General features: G+C 41.2%; 1 protein-coding gene across 2 annotated transcripts in view; it reads left to right on the forward strand.

Moving 5' to 3' along the window:
- ADAMTS17 (ADAM metallopeptidase with thrombospondin type 1 motif 17) overlaps positions 1-19,286 on the forward strand; it is a 178,226-nt gene that overhangs the window by 94,137 nt on the left and 64,803 nt on the right. For both annotated transcript variants that reach the window (XM_065847356.2, XM_065847357.2), the window contains exons 11-14: positions 9,878-9,979; positions 11,654-11,799; positions 16,859-17,025; positions 17,441-17,568. In XM_065847356.2, the coding sequence (XP_065703428.1) occupies positions 9,878-9,979; positions 11,654-11,799; positions 16,859-17,025; positions 17,441-17,568 (543 nt within the window). The remainder of the gene's footprint in view (positions 1-9,877; positions 9,980-11,653; positions 11,800-16,858; positions 17,026-17,440; positions 17,569-19,286) is intronic.

The raw sequence follows: 19,286 nt of genomic DNA on the forward strand, positions 1-19,286 counted from the left end.
TAAGTAGATGATGGTATAGTTCTCAAGCACTGAGGAAGACAACAATATGAGTTGTGTAAAAGTACTAAGCAGCAACACACCTTTGACCCAGCATAGTGCATTTCCCCAAATGCAGAGATCTCTTGGAATTCTGGTGCTAAAAGTTGATGTGAGTCAATCTGTCTGACCCCTGTTCTTCAGATCCACACTGTGCTATGAATCAGGTGTTATAACTTCATTGGACTCCTATGCAAGAAGAAGCAAAAAGCTTCAACCCCACTCAAGCAGTCAAGGCTTCTGTCTTTAACTCTTCACTGTCCACGAGAGGAAAAGCACAAATGGTTTATGTTGAATCTCTCATGGAGCGGAGCTGGTGTTTCGCCACCAGAAATGTGTAAAAGCACATTGTTCATAACCTCACAGGAAAATATGCTGTGTATTTAATCAGAACACTGGGTTTATTTTTCAGACTGGCATGTCTACTAAGAGAGGTTTTTGCACTGAAATTATATTTATGGAAAAAAATGTGATTTCTATCTCTTGTATCCAGTGTTTGGCTTTTTGTTTTGTATGCCTTTTGGCTTATTTATTATTAACACATTTTTGCGGGTTTTTACATAACCATTATCTTTCAGTATTGTTTTGAGTCAAAACTGTGCTTAGGCTAAAATGGCAAGTGAAAAGAGATTAGCATTGCTACAAAGATCTTTTTCTGAAGAAAGGACACTGTAAACTTGGATGTAACTGGAAGCGTGGATTTTGACATGCCACTGGTTATAGAAAAATTAAACCAGCTAGAACTGGCTCCACTGTTTCTTCTTAAGTTTAAGGGTTTTTTTTTTAACAAATACAGGAATCTCCCAGTATCTATAAGCCACAGAACAAGAAGGCAAAGTTGATTGCAAATCGATCAACTAAACTAGATTTCTGTGCTAAAATGGAAAAGGAGAGGAACAAAAAACAAATGCAACAGTTGTAATAACCACGCGAATTTTACGTATCCCTTCAGTTTTAATATTCTGTGGTATGGTGGTGAGTATAATTCAGCATTTGTGGGTCTCTCTGTGGTCTTGATCTTGCAAATAGACTGGCAGAGTTGGCTCCTGGACTCCATGCATGGGTATCAACGGGCCTCTGTCTTTTTTATCTTTGCAGAGTCATTTGCAAGATCCAGATGATGAAAGTAAACCCTATTATTTAGTAATGTATAGAATATTTGCAAGAACATGGTAATTAGAATGAGAGCTGATTTATCCTGAAAATAATAGGTTGCATTGTCATTTTCTGTACAACCAGGGACTTTTCCTGCGTAAGTTTCCATTACATACTTTAGCTTCTGTGTAAATAAAATAATAATCTAGAATAGGATGTGTTTGGTTTTCTTGAGGCTTGCAGGACAGAAACCTGGCAATTCTAAAACACAGAGAAGATTTTATTTTTTAGAAGTAAAGGTAACAATTGACTTAATTGCTATACTATATTTTATAGTTTTCCTAATGTAGGTGGTTAAAATTCAGACTATTTTCACATTGCCTGTTTCATACAAAACTGAAGTGTCCTATTTCATTCCTTCTGTATGTTGCAAAAAGACCTTTTTCTCTTTATTTTCAGTGGAAATACTTTTTGTTTGAGAGAGAGAAAGAAAGAGAGAGAAGCAGAGTTCCTGCCTGGGCAGCACAGCCCAGTTTACAATTATTGGAATGCTTCAGAAATTTTTGTACATGTTTCAGTTTGGAAGATGGTCAAAACACATTCTGGTGCAGTGGTTTAAAGGAAAGTAAAAGGAGAGGGGAACCAAAATAAAATTATAAAAATACAATGTGGAAATTTAAGAATATAAAAATAATAAACTCTTAAAAATCATACGGAGTGCCTATTAAGAATCAAGCACTTCAACTTGGAAATGCTACATTTCTTATTAAGACACAAGGGGAGGGAGAAAAATTCTTGTAGCCTTGTGATGTGGCACCTACAGCTGAAGTTTGAGCTTAACGAAATTAGCCAAAGTACGATTATCAGCCTGAAAACAGCATAGAACAAGCTTGAAGAGCATTCAGACCTCTCCTGTTGGCCTTCTGGGAACTTCTTATCTGCAAAACAGTTCAGGAGAAAACTCCCATAATCTTCACAATCACATCTGAATAGTGTGTGTACATATCTGTATTTATTTTACTGTCCCTTTCTTCTCTTTTCCCATGTCCAAGAAACACGATCTGTGATTTCATTCTTTTAATTTCCCTTTTTTTCTTGTGGATTTTTCTTTAATGGACAACACTGCCTGTTTTTTAAAAGATTGATACTTTTGTTATGGTTCAGACCTGAGGATTTCACTGGAAGTTACGGAGTGAACGTTTCTCTCGCTGAAGACAATAAAAGATGGATGTTGCAAAGTACAACGTCAGAATTTCAGGATCCAAGTTGCATACACATTATTGGATGGAAGTGATCAGGTTGATTATGAAACTTGTCTGAAGTTCTTGCCCTTCTTTTGTCACGAGCCAGTGTCTTCTCATGAGCTGGATGATCGAATGATACAGAGAACTCATGAGCCTTTTCTTGGCGGGGTACATTTAGTATGTACAAAATTTCTAACATTTAATTCAAAGGAGTGACTCTGTTCCAGTGCCATGTGCCACACGTCTCTGCTTCTTTCAGGTTTGACCACGTAAAGATACTTCCATGATTACTTCAGCTGATGTAGCATGGATAGTTGAATTCTCTCATTTAAGATACTGAAAATGAGGCTCAGCAAAGCTGAAGAGCACACAAAGCAAGAAAGGATTATGTGTTGGTAGGAAGGTGGATAAAGCTTATTTTTTCTAGCTTGAATTTCTATGTCTCTCTAAATCATAGACCTGCAGGAGCTAGTTTCATGAATGCCCTAAGGGCATTAAAAAGATTAGTATTTAACATAGGCTGCTTTGCCATAAAATTAGTTTGTGGTCTCATTAATACTATCTTTCCAATCTCTTTCTTTATTCTTTAATTCCAGGTATATAAAAAATGAAATAGAACTGATGCTTTGCAAAGAAACACATCAGACAGTGGAGAAGGGATTTAGTTTGCCTTGAGAGCACCAGAGAGTGTGGTTTTCCAGAAGCCCTGAGCTTCTACCAGCTTTGAAAGGTTGTCCTTGACCAGTCAGGCATCTCAAACCGCTCTTCACTTCTCCAAGTGCTGGTTTCTTGTATCTCCCCCAGATCTGGACAATTTCCAGATACTGCGTTGCACATTTCCAGTGTAAAAGTAATTAATAACAGTTTAACTTTCTCACAGGGAAGGGTGAAGACCTTGCAGTAGGCCAAACCTCTCTCAAAAGCAGAATGTTGATGTTTGTCTGTTACTATCTATCCCACAGAGCCATTCACAGAGCCCCAGGAGCGGTTTTACTTGAGAGACGGTGCCACATTTGGCAAAGGTCCCGCTGCAGCCGCTATAGAGAGGTCAGGGCCCTTCCTGCTTCTAAGTGTGTTTTGAACAGCTCTTGAATAGCCTGGTTTTGTTTTTGCTGATATTGTCAAAACATGGGAGCTCTGGATTTTTCTAATCCTTCGGCTTTCATCTGCTGTTAGCGAGGCTGTTTGACCGAAGATTATAACCAGTTCATTTCACTCAGACCTTGGACATCCAAATCTGTCTGTGGTGAGCAGAGCATCATGGTAAGTTTCTGTTTTGGAAGCTGATGGATATTTTGTCTTTCTCCCTGAAAGAAAAAGGAGAAACATGTTTTCACTGTAGATCAGAAAAGCTCTGGGTATCGCTCTATATGTATTAGGGTACATTTCATATGGGATCTGTGTGTTGGCAGTTGGAATGGTGTCTATCAAGCCATCTAGCTCAGAGAACTGAACCCAGCGTGGCACCCTTCATGTTTGCTGGGTTCTGGTTTTTTTTGTTTTCTCTGATACAGAACATTAACAAATCTCGGAAACGACTTGAATTTTTTGTACTATTCTACAAGGAATAGAGTAGTACTGGGAAGCAGCTAACTCTCAAGTTCTTTAACTGTCAAGGGCCATTTCCTCAAGAGATAAAACAATCTTGTTGATTTTATCCACTTGTATCTGACGTTGGTGACTTTCCACTCACACAAGTTTTGCTGAAGAGGCTGTTCATTGACTTAGTGGAGTTACATTGATGGAAAAAAACTAATGTAAAGGAGAATCAACTCTAAATTTGTTTGTTGGCTCCGAGCAGGCAGGTTATTGGTCCTGTTATCCAAGAAACATAATGTGTGCATCTGTTTCCCTATGTTCTGAAGAAATAAGGTGATCACCAGGTAGTGAAAATAAGGATATGTTTTTTTAAGAAACCTTTTCTAGTTGCATCTAAGAAGATTATATGGGGTTTTTTTATAATACAGTTTGAGATGCTTTCTGTCCAACAGTAAAGAAATCACTCATTATGAATTTTTGGGATCATTGCTGAGTTTTGTTAAAATTAGAAGTTGGTGGATATTGACCATTGCCTGGGTATTCTAGTATAGTCCTTGCAATTCTTTTTCAAGCCTTCCCTTGACTTTTGGATTAGGTCTGTCATTTGGACAGGTGGACAGATGGTTCCACTATTGTTCCTTGAAATGTCAGCTCCAGCGAGAGCTCAGCAGTTGGCCACCGGTACGTGTGTCCGGGCTGCTCAGATATCTTGTCTGGGCAGCACATGACTCCTTTTCAAAACTTCCTTCCAGCTGTAAAGGATTCTGATTCTGAGCACTTTTCATCTGGTTTGCAACAGCAAGAAGCTCCGTCTAATAGCAGTGGCCAACAGTAGTGCTCGCCTCCCTTGTGATCCATTTTAGACTGTCAGTTGATTATGCACCCAAAATTAAGGACAGAGATGGTGTAGAAATGGGGGGAATTGTTTTTCGCACCTTGTTGTGTAAAGAATTCCTCCTCAGAAACATGCTGTGCGGCTTCAAGAACATATACATAGTGTTTTGAGCAGGAGAGCATTTGTAAATGTTGTGGTTATTGTACTAAATAGGTGTTAATTGGGATTCTACTTATAAGGGTGTTTTCTCTCGCAGTTTGCTATATGCTGAGCCAAAACCTTGGCGAAAGAAAAGACACCTGATACTTCATTGAGAGCAAACGTATTTATAACCGTGCCTGTGTGTTACGTGGTCTTTTGCTTCTCTTTCTTCACAATATTTACTCTAAGTCTTTCTTCATAATCCCCTCATTTTGACAGCAAAATTGGCTCCATGATGGTTTAATTCTGCTGCTAGAAATAAGAGGTTCCTCTTTCCAGTGGGCAGTAGGCAGCAGGAACAAATTCATTCTCAGGAGAAATGAGTGTTTCTGGTTTTGGATGAATCCAAGGTGAGGGAGTGAATGTGGAGGGAAAGAAGCAGCTTCTGTAGAGTTGTCCCCTGATGGGAAGGACATCTTTCTTCATTGGATTCTCTTTGTTCTTTGGAGATTTGGAAGGTCCCCCTTGTAGTTGATAATCTGAGTTTTTGAGACGGCAGAGTATTGTGAGCCCTTTCTTCTCACTGAAACCACAAGACGTCATTGGGCAGAATCTTGCTGATTTTAGTAAAAACAATGATGCAATAGCTAACCCAGAAATGGGCAGACTCTAGACTTACTGCCTGTGGGCAAAGAGCTGGCTGAATTCTGGCTTCTCCTCATTTCCGGCTGCAGCACTGAGTTAAAGAACCTGAAATAGATTATTTCCTAGAGCCATATGTGAGTGGTTGTAGAGCTTCACATGCTGCCAGTTGTGCTGGCACACGTGTGGGATGGAGTTACGTGGAAGGTAAACACCGTATGTGTTGTGCAAAAGTAGGGAAAGGTGGAAAGACCCCGAGCCAGACATGTTCCTGGGAGTATCCCAGGAGCAGTTTCTGGTTTTACGCTGAGGTTTAGTTTAGGCAGAGCAGGCAGCATGAACCTATGGCCGTGACACTGAGCAGGGTGTTGCAGAGCTCTGAGCAGCGGTTCTCCTTGTCTCTGACTACCAGCAAGACATTTAGTCCCTTTTTATTCCTTATCTTCCCACCTATAACAGAGGGATAAAGCTTCCTTTATGTCCAAGCTCCTGGGAGTCTGTTTACATTGCAAGTTCTCTGAGGAAGAGAAAACACCTGGCACAGTAAGGCCCCTTTCTCGAATAGATGCCATTATAATACCTGTAATCGGAAGCGTCGTTCACCTGCCGAGCAGGTATCCCCCAACTGGAGAGTTTCTGGCCTGTGACCTCTCTCAGGACTGGTTTCTAACAGCCGTGCAGACACGTTTTCCTGTCTGCCAGGAGTTTTTGAGGGTCTCAAAGTTGCACCTTTATAAAACTCCCAGTAATTTATTTTCTGTCTGTATAAATTCTGCAAGGATTCAGTTGAACAAGTATTTAATTCAAAAAATGTAAAAAAAAAAAAATATATTGAAATACTACTTTTCAACAACCATCTCACTTTTAAAAATTTTATTTTGCTTTTGGAAATATGTCAAACTGGGAGCTGATGCAAAGATGACCTTTCCTAACAGACGGTTTCAACAAATCAATAACTTTTAAGTGAAAGATATAATTGGAAAACACTGATTGACAATTTTTGAACGATGTAAGGAAGACTTCACAGGCAGAGACCTGCCGTCTAAAAGCTTGTTGCTGAATTTACAATTAGCAATAATACAGCGCTTTTGATGGCTTCTTCTGTATCGGTGTAAGGTCTGAACTGCCTGTCATATGCAGGCAACTTTTTTTCAAGTCCTGCTGTTTCTCACTTTGGTATTTCCCCACAAAGCTGGCTATTTAACTACTAAAAAGTCAGCCACTGTGACTGGTTTGCTATAGGACTGTTTAACAGGGATTTTTGTTTGGGTTTCTATTGTAGCTGAGGATATATGATCTCTTTTGAAATGAGCTATTAACATGATAAAACATCTTGGGAACATACCATACCAAAGCTGATGGTTTAATCTTTGCAGGGGTATCCGAATGCTGTATTAAATACGAGGGACTGCACTAATGAGTGTTTGAGCTTTGTAGTGGTATGGCACTAGAACACAGAGCTGAAGCACAGTTACCAGATTTTTCTATAACTGTTTCCTGAAATATGCTTTGCATTTAGTATTCTGAATCAAACACAGGGATACTATAAAAACCCTATGTTTTCCATACCTCAAAGATGGGAAATTTCAGAAAAGTTAGTGTTGTGAAGAGAGATTTTTCCTTTCTTTATCTCCCTATAAATGTACGTGTGCATATGTATGCATACGTATATATATATGCACATACATATATATATATATATATATATGTCACCATCCCTTAGGTTATGGTTGAACTTGATGATCTTGAGGGTCTCTTCCAACAAAACTGATTCTATGATTCTATATACACATATATATGAGGATTTGCACCCTCTGCATCCATAGGCTGGGCTCAGTTCTGCTTTGAGGTTATTTGTGCCTGTGGCTCATACCCGGGCACGTCAGCTGCCATTATCACCTTCCACTTTCTTGTGGGCTGTGGAGAAATTCTGATTTGCAACCAAAGTTGTACAAAAAGCTGCTTCATTTTTACAACTTTTGTTTCTACCACCCCCTTCCTCCTCCCAGTTTTACGTCAAAGAGGAGAATTTAACCCTGACTAATTTACATGCAGCTTACAATCCAGGGACTTAAAGCTGAGGCTTAACAAATACTGACCTTGCATAATTCACAGATATTTAGCAATGACGCTCATATGTGTCTAAAACAAGATGCAGTAAATTCCATTGCATCTTCAGCCAGGTTGTCTTTCTGTCAGAAGCAAGGGTTTCCTTCTGGAACCACAAAGCAAAATATCTGTCTGGGTCATTCGAGAGATCAGGCTGCGGGTTTCTCATCACGTTCTGCTCTGAAGGTTTGCGATTATATGTAAGAGAGGGGCTGAAGCCTAGAAAAGTGGAAATATTGCTATCTGCACCCTTAATCTCTGAGGTTTCCCTTCATTTGATGTAGCGATATTCCTCAACCACTGTGAAAGGTGATATTGCAGGTAGAGCTTTCACGAGAGCACTGTCCACTGTCATCAAGGGAGAAGAGAGAGTCCAGATTGCCAATTAATTCCTGAACTTGACTTAACAGTAGCAACATTTATAGGTCACCAGTACAATTATTTGTAATGGGAAAGAAGCTGTTAGAGTTCAGCAAGTCTGTCATGTTCATAGACTGCATTTCATTGTGTCTTGTAGCTGCATGTAGCACGTCCTGTCACTGTGCTTAGAACCTCCTGTGACACTTTCCACTTAACTCTGTGACATGCTTTTAATGTATCCTAACTGATTTTGAATCCCTTGTAATCATTAATTTCTGTAGTCTTAATGTAAAGAATAATTCATCACCTTTAGATTCCCATGAGTCAAACCAGATGCGAAGCTGCTGTAGCTTTACAACCAGGAAAAAAAGCATCCTCTCAGATCTGTACGTTTGGCATTTTGAGGAAAAGCTTTTTCAGTTTATATGGCTTATTGCCTAGATTACTGTTCTTTCTGCAATACTTGTGAACAGTTAATTGATGTACTTTTTGATTTTAATTCTCCCCAGGGAAGGCGAGTTTTGAGAATCTGAGAGTTGTGGTGTGGAACAATTGATTTCTCCATAAGCTTTGAAATCTCTGGCTTGTTAATTCTTCTGCCTCAGTATACTTATCTGTAAAACAGTATGTGATGTCCTTATGGCTAATTGGTACTTAAGTGCTTTCAGAGCTGTGGGTAAACCACTAATTAGTCACAGTTATTTAGTCAAAATTACTGAAGTCGGATATTTTCCCATATATGGTCTATTAGTTTGGGGAAAATGTCTTGAAAATTCATTGATTTAGGCTTCCCTGGTGTATGTGCTGTTGTTTGTTTGTTGGAGTTTGACTTTCTGCATTGTGGTTAATACAGATGTTGCTGAATTGTGCTGTCTGCTTCTAGTTTTTGTGAATGTTCTTTTGGTTTAAATAGTGCAAAATCCTCTTTCCAGAAAGAAATGTGGAAATAAAACAGGATGCAGATACCGCTGCAATAACTGTTTTGTTTCAGTATGTTCTACATCATCACTCTTGGTACTGGGATTTATCTCGTCTGCACTCTCTGCGTACAGATCTACTTTATACAGACACACCAACATACATGTACACAAAACACACATGCACCCACAATCTCTTGCATTACATTGTGAAAGAACCATAATGGTGAAGCACATTGAGTCAACTATTTAATGAGGTGCAATAAATCTTGACAAGACCAGCTGGCACTGGAGTCAGGCTTCTCATCTTTTTACCATTACGTTGAAATGTGAACAATAGCGGAAAGAAATATAACTCTTCTTTTTCTTTTTTTGGTACTCAGATCTGTAGCGCTGTATTGAAATAATCCACTTTCATGGAATGCAAAGCACGGTGGATACTGTGGAAAATGTTAATGATGTAAAGGCTCCTTTTCCTGGTTCTTTTTCTCAAATTCTGAAAATGTTATTGATCTGACAGATCACGCAAGTGTGGTCAGCGTTAATATCCCTGCAACACACATTGGCTGGGCAGAGCAGCGACGCTGAGTGACGATACCCAGAATGTGTGTTCAAGTCCGGCAGCGAGATGTGCTGTACCCCTTGCTGCTCTTGCCCTCACATCTCACTTTTCTCCTTCTCTAGCACATTGGTCTCTAGCAGCTACTTCTCAGCACCAAGAAATTTCTTTAAATAATGCATTTCTTGATTTGGTTGGGTTTTGTTCCTGGCAATAACGTTCGTCAGTCTCACGTTTCCAGCCCCATCACTTAATGCCAATCTATCCTTAAAATATAATTGCTCCCAACCATCTAGGTGTCTCTGGAGTCACTTGAGTGCCTGACCTTTGCAGTGTATCACGTAATAATAGGTGACATCTCCAAAAGTAATAACTGCACCTCATTGCTTTGTGATTACAGCATTTGATGTGTGCTGGGCTCTGGTGCCTGGTGGAAGGAGATACATCCTGTAAAACAAAGTTGGACCCCCCACTGGATGGCACTGAATGTGGCGCAGACAAGGTAATCGACATGCTCAGTAGCTGTCAGTTTGGTTTTTCCAGCATTGTCTATGTAATAATGTTTCCAAGATGTTCAGTATTTACCTTAAACCCATATTTTTTACTGGTTCTGTTACAGAAACTGCTCAATTAATGGCTGAGTTGGGTTAGGTCTTTCTGATTTTCTGTTATGCATATTCCAGTAGCCTCTGGAGACCTCAGTAGTCGAATTTTTGTGGTCTCAGGCACTCTACAAACACTGCAGGAAAACCCCATCCTTCACTCTAAGTGCATACCCTGAGTATCCTGTGAGTCACGTTAGTTCATAGCTCGCTCCTGTCACGTCTGTTCATTGCTGCTGGTGGCGTTTCCTGAGTGAGGTGTTTTCCAGTGTAAGCCAAGGTAGTTGTGTTCTTGGCTATATTTGAGGTAGAAAGTGTGGAGAGCATTTAGGCTGTGATTTGGAGAGTGGAGAAAGACGGAGAGAAAAAGAGGCTGCTTAAAAATTTCCTAGTGTCTAAAAGTAGCTCAGGGTGTGCTGAGCTCCAATTCAGTGTTGTTCAGTTATTTGTGAAGTATTATTTGTTGTACTGTATGTATATACTCAGATGACTAAAGCATATATGGACTTTCCAGAATCCAGATCGATGTAGAAAATTGTTACAAGAAATACAAAATAATCTCTTGGATTAGTGGATCTCCCTCCAGTGAAAATCAAAGTTCCAGTAATTGGCTTCAGTGCCATAAGAGTGGGAATTACCGAGGCTTAGCTGCTGCTTCCAGCTGAGCTGCTGTGCAAACAGGAGTTGACTGAAGTGAACGTGTTTAACCTCTGAAACGGGCTGTGCTGGGTGGTGTGTGGTTCATAAATGTATGTGGTTGATTCTCCCAGTGGGGCTGATAACTTGTGAGGCTACAAAGGAGCTTGACTAGTTTGGGAACTGTCAGCTCCCTACTTACTTGTTTTGGATTCTAATATTTTTTTTTCTGTTTTGCATGGTTGTGGAGGTAATAAAGGGTAAAATTTTAAAAAATGTTGCTAAAATCAAAGGTTAGAGACCTTTTCTTTGTTTGCAAATAAACAATGACAAGAAAAGCTGGGTCCTGGAAAGCATGACAAGGAAACTGAGACAAAAGATGTTTAGATGTATGTTTTTGTTACTACAGAAGTCCAAGTGATTCTTTCGTAAGACTGCTTAGCAATGCTCACCGTATCGTGTCCTGCACAGAGCAGGAGAACAGACCAAGCTTGCTGCTTGATCAGGAGCCAGCACAACCTATTAGAATCAAGAGTTGTTAGCCAAGTTAGGTCCAAAATACCTCAATTATTTTGTACATACTGGGAATATTGCTGATGAAGACATTGCTTTGGCGTATAATTTCTTGGACTCTGTTTCTCTGAAGATTGTGGCTTTAAGTCTTAGCACTTAGATAATTATCTGCTTTATAAAGCAAGGGGCTCAATTCTGTGATTATTTTTTTTAAATGACAGAACTCCCTTCAGGCGTTTGTTGAGGGTGACACATTTCTCTGTTTCACCTCCTCCCTTTCTGCTCCCACCTCCATCTCACTGAAGCCTTGACTCTTTAAAAACTTTGGCTTGTAATTTCTCACACATCCTTTTAAGTCCACCTGTTAGGAATGTTTGCAAGATCAGGGCTTCTTTCCAGCCTGTGCTAATGCAATTGCATTTCAGTGGTGCCGAGCTGGGGAGTGTGTCAGTAAAACTCCCATCCCGGAGCACGTGGATGGAGACTGGAGCATGTGGAGTCAGTGGAGCATGTGCAGCCGGACGTGTGGCACTGGAGTGCGATTCAGACAGCGAAAATGCGACAATCCCCCGTAAGTCGTCACATCATGCTTGATTTCTGTTTGCATGCAGTACTTAGACAATCCTTACTGCAAGAGTGCAGGGAAGAAATGGACAGGAGAGCTGTGCAGGGGACAGGAGAGATTTCTTGGTCACAAGCAGTGAGGACCAGGTCAAAATCCTGGAGGGACTCAGTAGGTTCTGTGGAAGTGGCTTGAAGTGTTACCGTTGGAAGTGGCCCATCACAATTATTCAGACATAAATACAATCGAATTAAAGACCTGCAGTTTGGCAGAAAAAATGATACTGTGTTTCCTCTCCAGCACTGCAGTGAATGAGGAGGGGTTGCTCTGAACTGCAGACCAAACTGAGCCAATATGTCCTAAAGATCAGTTTATCGGGGAGTGCTGATTCCAGGCTTGGGAAGCGATAGAGTGGCTGACAGAGGCCATAGTGTCATAGAGCTGTGTCGATAAAGCACCTCAAGATATTTGGCACATTGGGATGTGCTGCATAGAAAAGGAAAGTTTCCCCGAACACAAAGTGCAGTGGGTGCTGTTTAGCGCCTGCACAGTGACTGCAAATAAGCCAATGCTCTGTGCTTGGACCGGCTCTCTTTCTGATTCAGGAAGAAACGTAAGTGATGTTATCTCCCATGTGCCAACCTCCATCCCTCAGGTCAACTGAGGTAGATCTGGAAATCTCTTTTTCTTACAGCAGGCCTGAACAGGTTACCTTGGTGGCCATTTAACTGACCAGCCCGTTTGTGTGCTCTGTAACTTCCAAGATGAATGACAGTGTTCACAATTTTGAGAGCAGCCCTCCAAGTTGTGTATCTCTAATTTTATTAATATTTTAAGGTTTTCTCTCCAGAAAAAGCACAGAAAACTTTTATTTTTGAATAGGGGCTGAATTTCTGGCTAGCAACATAATCACTTTGAAGACATGCCTGGGTGATGGAAGAGCACACACTGGCTGCTGCAGAGCTGTATTCATGTGAAGTGAATGTTTTTGTTTGTTCCTTTCCTTAAATAATGCTGAACTGCAACTGAATGTCTATAATCGCCAGGCTTGATTTTTACCAGCTCCTTTTCCTGAACAAGGGACTGAGCTGGTTTCTTTGCTGTCAGCTCCAAAAAGTCTCTTTAACCACAGTGCTGACCAAACCTAAATCCATTCATCATCTTCCTTAAATTACAGGAAATGCTCCCTCCCAGATTGCACACTGATTTTAAAATTCTTTTGCTCATATACATTCTTGGCTGGCGATACACACGTGATCTTCTTTTGCTTCAAATTCCTGGCATAAGCCCACTTCTTCTGCAGCTGGTTTATTCACTGTCCAAAAATATTGGCTAAGGGATTTATCTTTTATTTTATATATATTTGGTCTTTGGTGGTTTTTTTTTGAACTGGAATCACTACTCCTGCCAGCTGACTTTTGAGCCTGTGGGACTGTTAGTATTTTTAAACCAGTTGCTTCACTATTTGATTTGATTTGATTTTTCCTTTCTGTAATTTCTGCGAGGATTTGCATACATTGCCTCCAAATGGTTGTAAGGCAAGTGGGTCATGAGCCAGTTTGCACGTGCAGACTTTTGGGTTGTACCGCCTTGTGTTCTTGTCTAGGCTTTGGACTATTGTCATACAGTGGGATTGAAGAGAAAACCACTGGCTTAAACAGAACATCAGATTGAGATCTCCACCCTTTCTCCAGTCCCCTCATCCTGTTAAAGGGTCACAGTAGTATAAATGGGCTTTTATTTCTTCAGTTCCATTAGTGAGATGATTCTCTTGGCACAAATACGATGGAAGATGGCTGTGAAGTTGTCTACCAGGACATCTCACGCAGTCACTGTTTCAGGCCCATGTCAGGCTGGGCTTGAATTATACTATTTACTGGAAATCCCAAGTGGTGCTGGAGCCCGCATTATACAGGGCTTGGGACCTGGGATTACAGGGATCTTTCCCTTCAGATTATTTTGCAGAATCTGGTAGAGATGATGCCCAAAGTCTTGGCCTCAGCATTTGGAAAGGTAGAAGGGACACAAAGATGAAGCTACAAAAATGGAGAGAAGCAGGAAAAGTATATGAAGAAGTGCCAGGTAACCATTTGTGGGAGACCAGAGAGTGACTGTGATTGTTTTTCTTCATCTTGCATGATGAAAACCCTCACTATCCTGTTTAATGGGGCCAAGAGGCCTGTAATAATGAAATACTATTACAGAGGGCAGTTAAGTAAAAGATTACCATCAGTAATTCTTCGTTCCCTACCCAAAGAGTAACAGAGCAGAACATAATCAGCATGGCAGAGCTATGTCTTGTCCATTTGTGTGATTGCCTGTCCATGTCTGCTTATCTGTTTGTCCCTTAACCCCTTGAAGAGATGCTGTATTTTCTACCAGTGTTTTACTAGAGTTGGTCTAGTAGAATGCAGCAACATCCTACCAAATAAAGTATTATGCTGTTGGACAGAGGGGATCTGAGGTGGGAAGGTCTTGTTGGGTGTATTATTTTTTATTAGATTACTGGGAAGAAAACATTCCCCAGATCTGTAGGATGCTCTGTTGTTTTGTGCTTCATGAGATGAGTGCATCCAATTCTTCAGTTTTGGGATAAACTACATCAGATGGAGGCAGTTCATGTTATTCCTTAGAAAAGGAAGACAGGTCAGGCTGCTGAAGGGCTGAGCAGAGAAGTTCAACCAAAAGGCACAATGTTCCTGCAGCTCCCGATGATGGAGGGTGGTGGTGCTCAGGAAGTCTCTGTCTCCTAATAGCTTTGGCTTTCACTTTATTACTGCCAGTGACCATTAGTACCAACAGTGCCAGCTGCTTCCTTCTGGTATACATTGGCAAACTCATAGAAAGACCCTCACAAGTTAATGACACCTTATGATTAAAGCCAAAGACTGTGCTGATGAGCACAGTAAATAGTCCTGCTGTGTCTCCTGCTCCATGGCCATCAGATTGATACCTCCTGTTATTCTTTGGGTTGTCTGACTGCTTTTTTTTTTAATTATTCTTTTATTGAAGGGGTGGGGGTGTTTTTGTGGTGTTGTTGTTTTTTTTTTCCTGTGCATGTACACACAAACATGCACAGACTCACATTTAGTGGCTATGTCGCTTTTGCTGTAGCCAAAGAGATGGTGCTGAAACCAAAGTTCATGTATGTGACATCTTTATGCGAGCGCAGGGTTCATGTGAGAAGAAGCCTCCATCGTGCTGCCAGTCATCTGGACTGTCTGCCTCATCCTAAGGCAGCAGGACAATCCTTCCAGAATATTTCTGCATCAGTCTCAGCACATCTGCTGCTTTGCACATGTCCATGGCAGAAAAGAGATGTTAGCCGTGCAAGCAGGCGTTTGTTCAGGCTGTTCTTCTGGTGACTCTCCGTGATGCTACAGTGTCATTGGAGGTTAGCGATTCCATTTAAAAAAAACCCCAAACACTCTTTCTGGGATTAATGGAGCTACTGTAAAAAATTTGATCTAGGCTGAGATTCAGCATAAAGCTCTTCTGTGCAGAATCCTGTTGCACCAAATGCTGAATTCATCAAATCCTGCACAGCAAGGAAATCAAAGACCCAGCCCTACAGCCAGTGAGTAAATGAACAGGGCAACTCTTGCTAGGACCACTGACACAAATAAATGTTACACAGTGAAGGCCTTGGTTTCTAATTAGCTGAGTGATATAACCTGATGTTCATTGCTCTCCTGGGAGGGAGCAGGGAAGAAACTTTTGGAATGAACTGCCCTACTACTAAAAACTGGAATTTGGCTGGAGTTTCTTTTTATAGCCGTCTGTTAAAGAGAAGTAAGAACATGACTTTATCCATCTTTGTTGGTTACAGCTGGGGAGACAAGTATGCGACAAATTCAGGAGAGTATCAGCGAATAACTAAAGAAATTATCTGTTAGGATGGCTAAGTGTTTTGCTTACTTGGGTTTTTTATTTGTGTTTTATTTTGTTTTGCAAAGAAAATATAGGCTCTTTTTGAGACTTTGAGTTTTCCTTCTTCTCTGGGGAATCATACATAAGAATGCATAGATTTTGCAGGTGTTTAATCCTGATATTGGATTCGTGGCCTTTCCTGCATGTCTAAAAAACAAATGTGTAAAATGGCATGGTTTTCATGGATGGAGATTATCTACTGCACAAATCTGTTTCTGGATACCCTACTTACAGTACAGGTTATAGCTACTTCTGTGTTATTTTTGTTTCAAACTGCTGAAGACAGAAACTTAGAGGACGTGAGTGTGATTCTGGGCACAGTAATGGCATCTTGGTGCCTCTAGGTCCCCCAGTAAGAATGAAAATACTTAACTTTGGTATTTGTAGTGGAAACACAAATTATCTTCTGAACTGCCTGTGCAAACATAAATAATTCTTAGACTTTAGGTGTCATGCTCAGTACACCGTCTAAAGCCTGACCCTCACAAGTCACCACCCGTTAAGAAATTTGTCCCAAGTCACAGGAAAGTTAGAGCTCAGGCCTGATGTCACAGCAGAACCCGAAGTTTGGGAGTGCCTTACTTCAAGTCCTGTTCTGAGGCTGCTCACACACACATTCTCTCCAGTCTTTCTCAATCGTTTACCTGCTCCATCTGAAAACAGGTTAGAACAGGAATTGCTGTTGAAGTCAAAGAAGAAATTGAGGTCAGCAGTGCAAAATTAGTTACATCCCCCTTGTTTTGTGACCAGAATACAAACAGTTAAACACTAGATCTTCTAAGAAAGCAGCTTAATGCCCACTGCTGAATGGCATTTTGGATTACCTCTTATCTGAGCTGTGCAATGTGTAGGCAGCTCCTGTTTGTTGATCTGCATATGGGATACTACAAAAGAACATGCTTCTGAAGTACTCCAGAGCATCTGTTATGATGAGCCAATTTTAGACTCAGAATGGAGCTTCAATAATTTTCTGTCAGAGCCACTGAGAGCAGGATTTGCCCTCCAAGAAGGAAGACCTGAGACAAACGATCCTTCCTGCTATTTCAAGAGTTGCCTTGGACAGGGGAGCGGAGGTGAAGGTGTGTCTGTGAGAACCTGTGCTGTTCCTGCTGACCCTGGTTTGTCTTTCCCACCACAGTCCAGGGCCGGGTGGGAAGAACTGCCGGGGAGCCAGCGTGGAACACACTGTGTGTGAGAACCTACCCTGCCCTAAAGGTGTGCCAAGCTTCAGGGACCAACAGTGCCAGGCTCATGACAGGTACACCAACAAGAAGAAAAGCCTCCTAACAGCTGTCGTTGTGGATGGTAAGATTTTTCATCTTGCTCTGTAATTCCCTGCTGTTGTTTTACTGCAGCTTCTCGAGCCATCTTGATTTCATCTGCAAGATTCCTATTTGTTGGTGAGAAGACTACAGTATGTTCCCCTTAGCTACTGCTGAAAGACTAATTACAATCAGTTGTTCTTGGTGCTGCCCTGCTGTTCTTTTAGCCTTTTTAACAGAAGATAGAGAGCTGTCAGTTCTTTACTTGTCTTTTTGTAATGGGAGAAGTGCCTTAACTTGATTCTCAGCCCAAACAGGCAGGTATTTGGAAATGGGAGTTTAAATGTTAGAAAGTTCAAAATAATTTGGAACTGAAAAAGGGAAGGATTCCCTGGGACATCTTTGTGTGTCAATCCTGCTATTCCTAAAGCCGGTTGCTTTTGTATTTCTTTTTCCAGATAAGCCATGTGAGCTCTTCTGCTCTCCGCTGGGGAAGGATTCCCCAGTGCTGGTGACAGACAGAGTCCTTGATGGTACTCCCTGTGGGCCTTACGAGACTGACCTCTGTGTACATGGCAAGTGCCAGGTGGAGTAGCTTTCTCTTGCTTTATTTCTAGTATTATGCATATCCTAGAAGAACAGGCATCCGTGTGGGTGGCTGGGAGGCTGGTTCTGAGCTGAGAGGGCAACTCTATTTTATAAGACATATTGCAAGCATTTCACAACGCTGTGTCTTGGTCTGAGAATTATGATAAATGCCCAAGATATGAGATTATTACTGAACAGCTGGGAATGTTCAATGATCACATTTGCTTGTGTGTAGTCATCGGATGACTTGGGTGGGAAGGGACTTCTGTGAGGGGAGCAGATGGGAGTGGAAATCTGGCTTGCTTAGCTGCTCCATTTTGGCTGTTAGAGGAATCACTGAAAAAACACTGATGCTGCAAACTGGATTAGGAATTGTCACTAGCCTCTTTTACAAGTATGATATTTCCAGCATCACGATGCTTTTCAAGTCTGCCTGATTCCTGCCTAGAAATACTGAGAAAGTTTTTCATTGCCATTTGCTCCTTGACTTCTGCAGCTGCATGAGCCAGTAGCTTCCCCTCTGTGATTACTGTTGACTGTATTACTACATAATACCAAAGTGATTTACTGTAGGGGCCCATCAAAACTGTTTGAAAGGCCTGTTTCCCTTGCAGTAGGAAAAAGGTTCACTTCCTCCCACAGACTAGGTTTTAAAGCTCCAGGCGATAGAGAATATAGGTTTAAAGGAGCACATTCTGCAGTCCAGAGCACAGCCTAGCCAGTTCTCTTTTGCCTCTCATCTGCATGGTCTTGCTTGGGTCAGATAAAGCACAAACCAGAGAGAATGTAGGGTAGGCTTCCTTCTGCTGGATCACAATGGGACAATCAGTGTCCCCTTGGTTGTCCATGGATGGATGGCCAAACCTGAATATGCTTGTTTTCTTCTCTCTCTGGTCAGGTAAGTCAAGAACAGAAAGGAAGAGGGACTCTGTTCAAGAGTCTTCGGATTTGATACCCTTTTCCTGGAGTGAATGTGTGATGGCCTATAACCATTGCAGTGATGATTGTTTCTCTCTAGCCAGATTACATATGAAACCAAAATTAGGTGTGGGAGGTCTTTGTAATACAGCTCTTCATGGTTTACTGGACAGTGAGACAGTTTGTAATACAGCACATTGAACGCTCAGGGAGGCCATCTCTTAGAGCTGGTATTTCAAATTCCTAGCAAATTTAATGGAGTTGTGTAGACCCATACTAACTGGAGATTTAAGTTTTGGACAAGGGAAGGAAGAGAAGAAAATGTTTATTTAGAGATCATAAATTGCAGGAAGTCATTTGGAATGGGTGGCCTTGGAATGTGTTGGAATTGGATTTAAGTCATTTATCACAGACACTATGGCAGGGAAGACACTTAGTGGTTTTTCTCACCTCAGTCATGTAGCATGTTTTCAAAGTTTGCTGCACACACGTTAGTGATGTACACAACAGTTGAGTCGGCTACTACAACCTTGCCAGCGCTGGATTCTTCCTGGCAGTTTTTCCTCTAAGTTTATCTGTATCTAGATTTGTATCCTATGGTAGAAGTTCCTCTTTTCGTTATTAACCAGCCTGTTGTATCCACCAGAACAGATTTCTTGCATCACCCTTTACTTCTAACTTCACTGGAGATTTGCTGGTTTGCCGTATGGGCACGGGGCACACCAGATTTGGCATTATTTCTGATTTCTGTGAGCAGTATTAGGAACTACTGTTTATTGCTTTGAGCCTTTCGGGCAG

Source organism: Patagioenas fasciata, chromosome 12 (genome assembly GCF_037038585.1).
Source record: "Patagioenas fasciata isolate bPatFas1 chromosome 12, bPatFas1.hap1, whole genome shotgun sequence".
NCBI lineage: Eukaryota > Metazoa > Chordata > Aves > Columbiformes > Columbidae > Patagioenas > Patagioenas fasciata.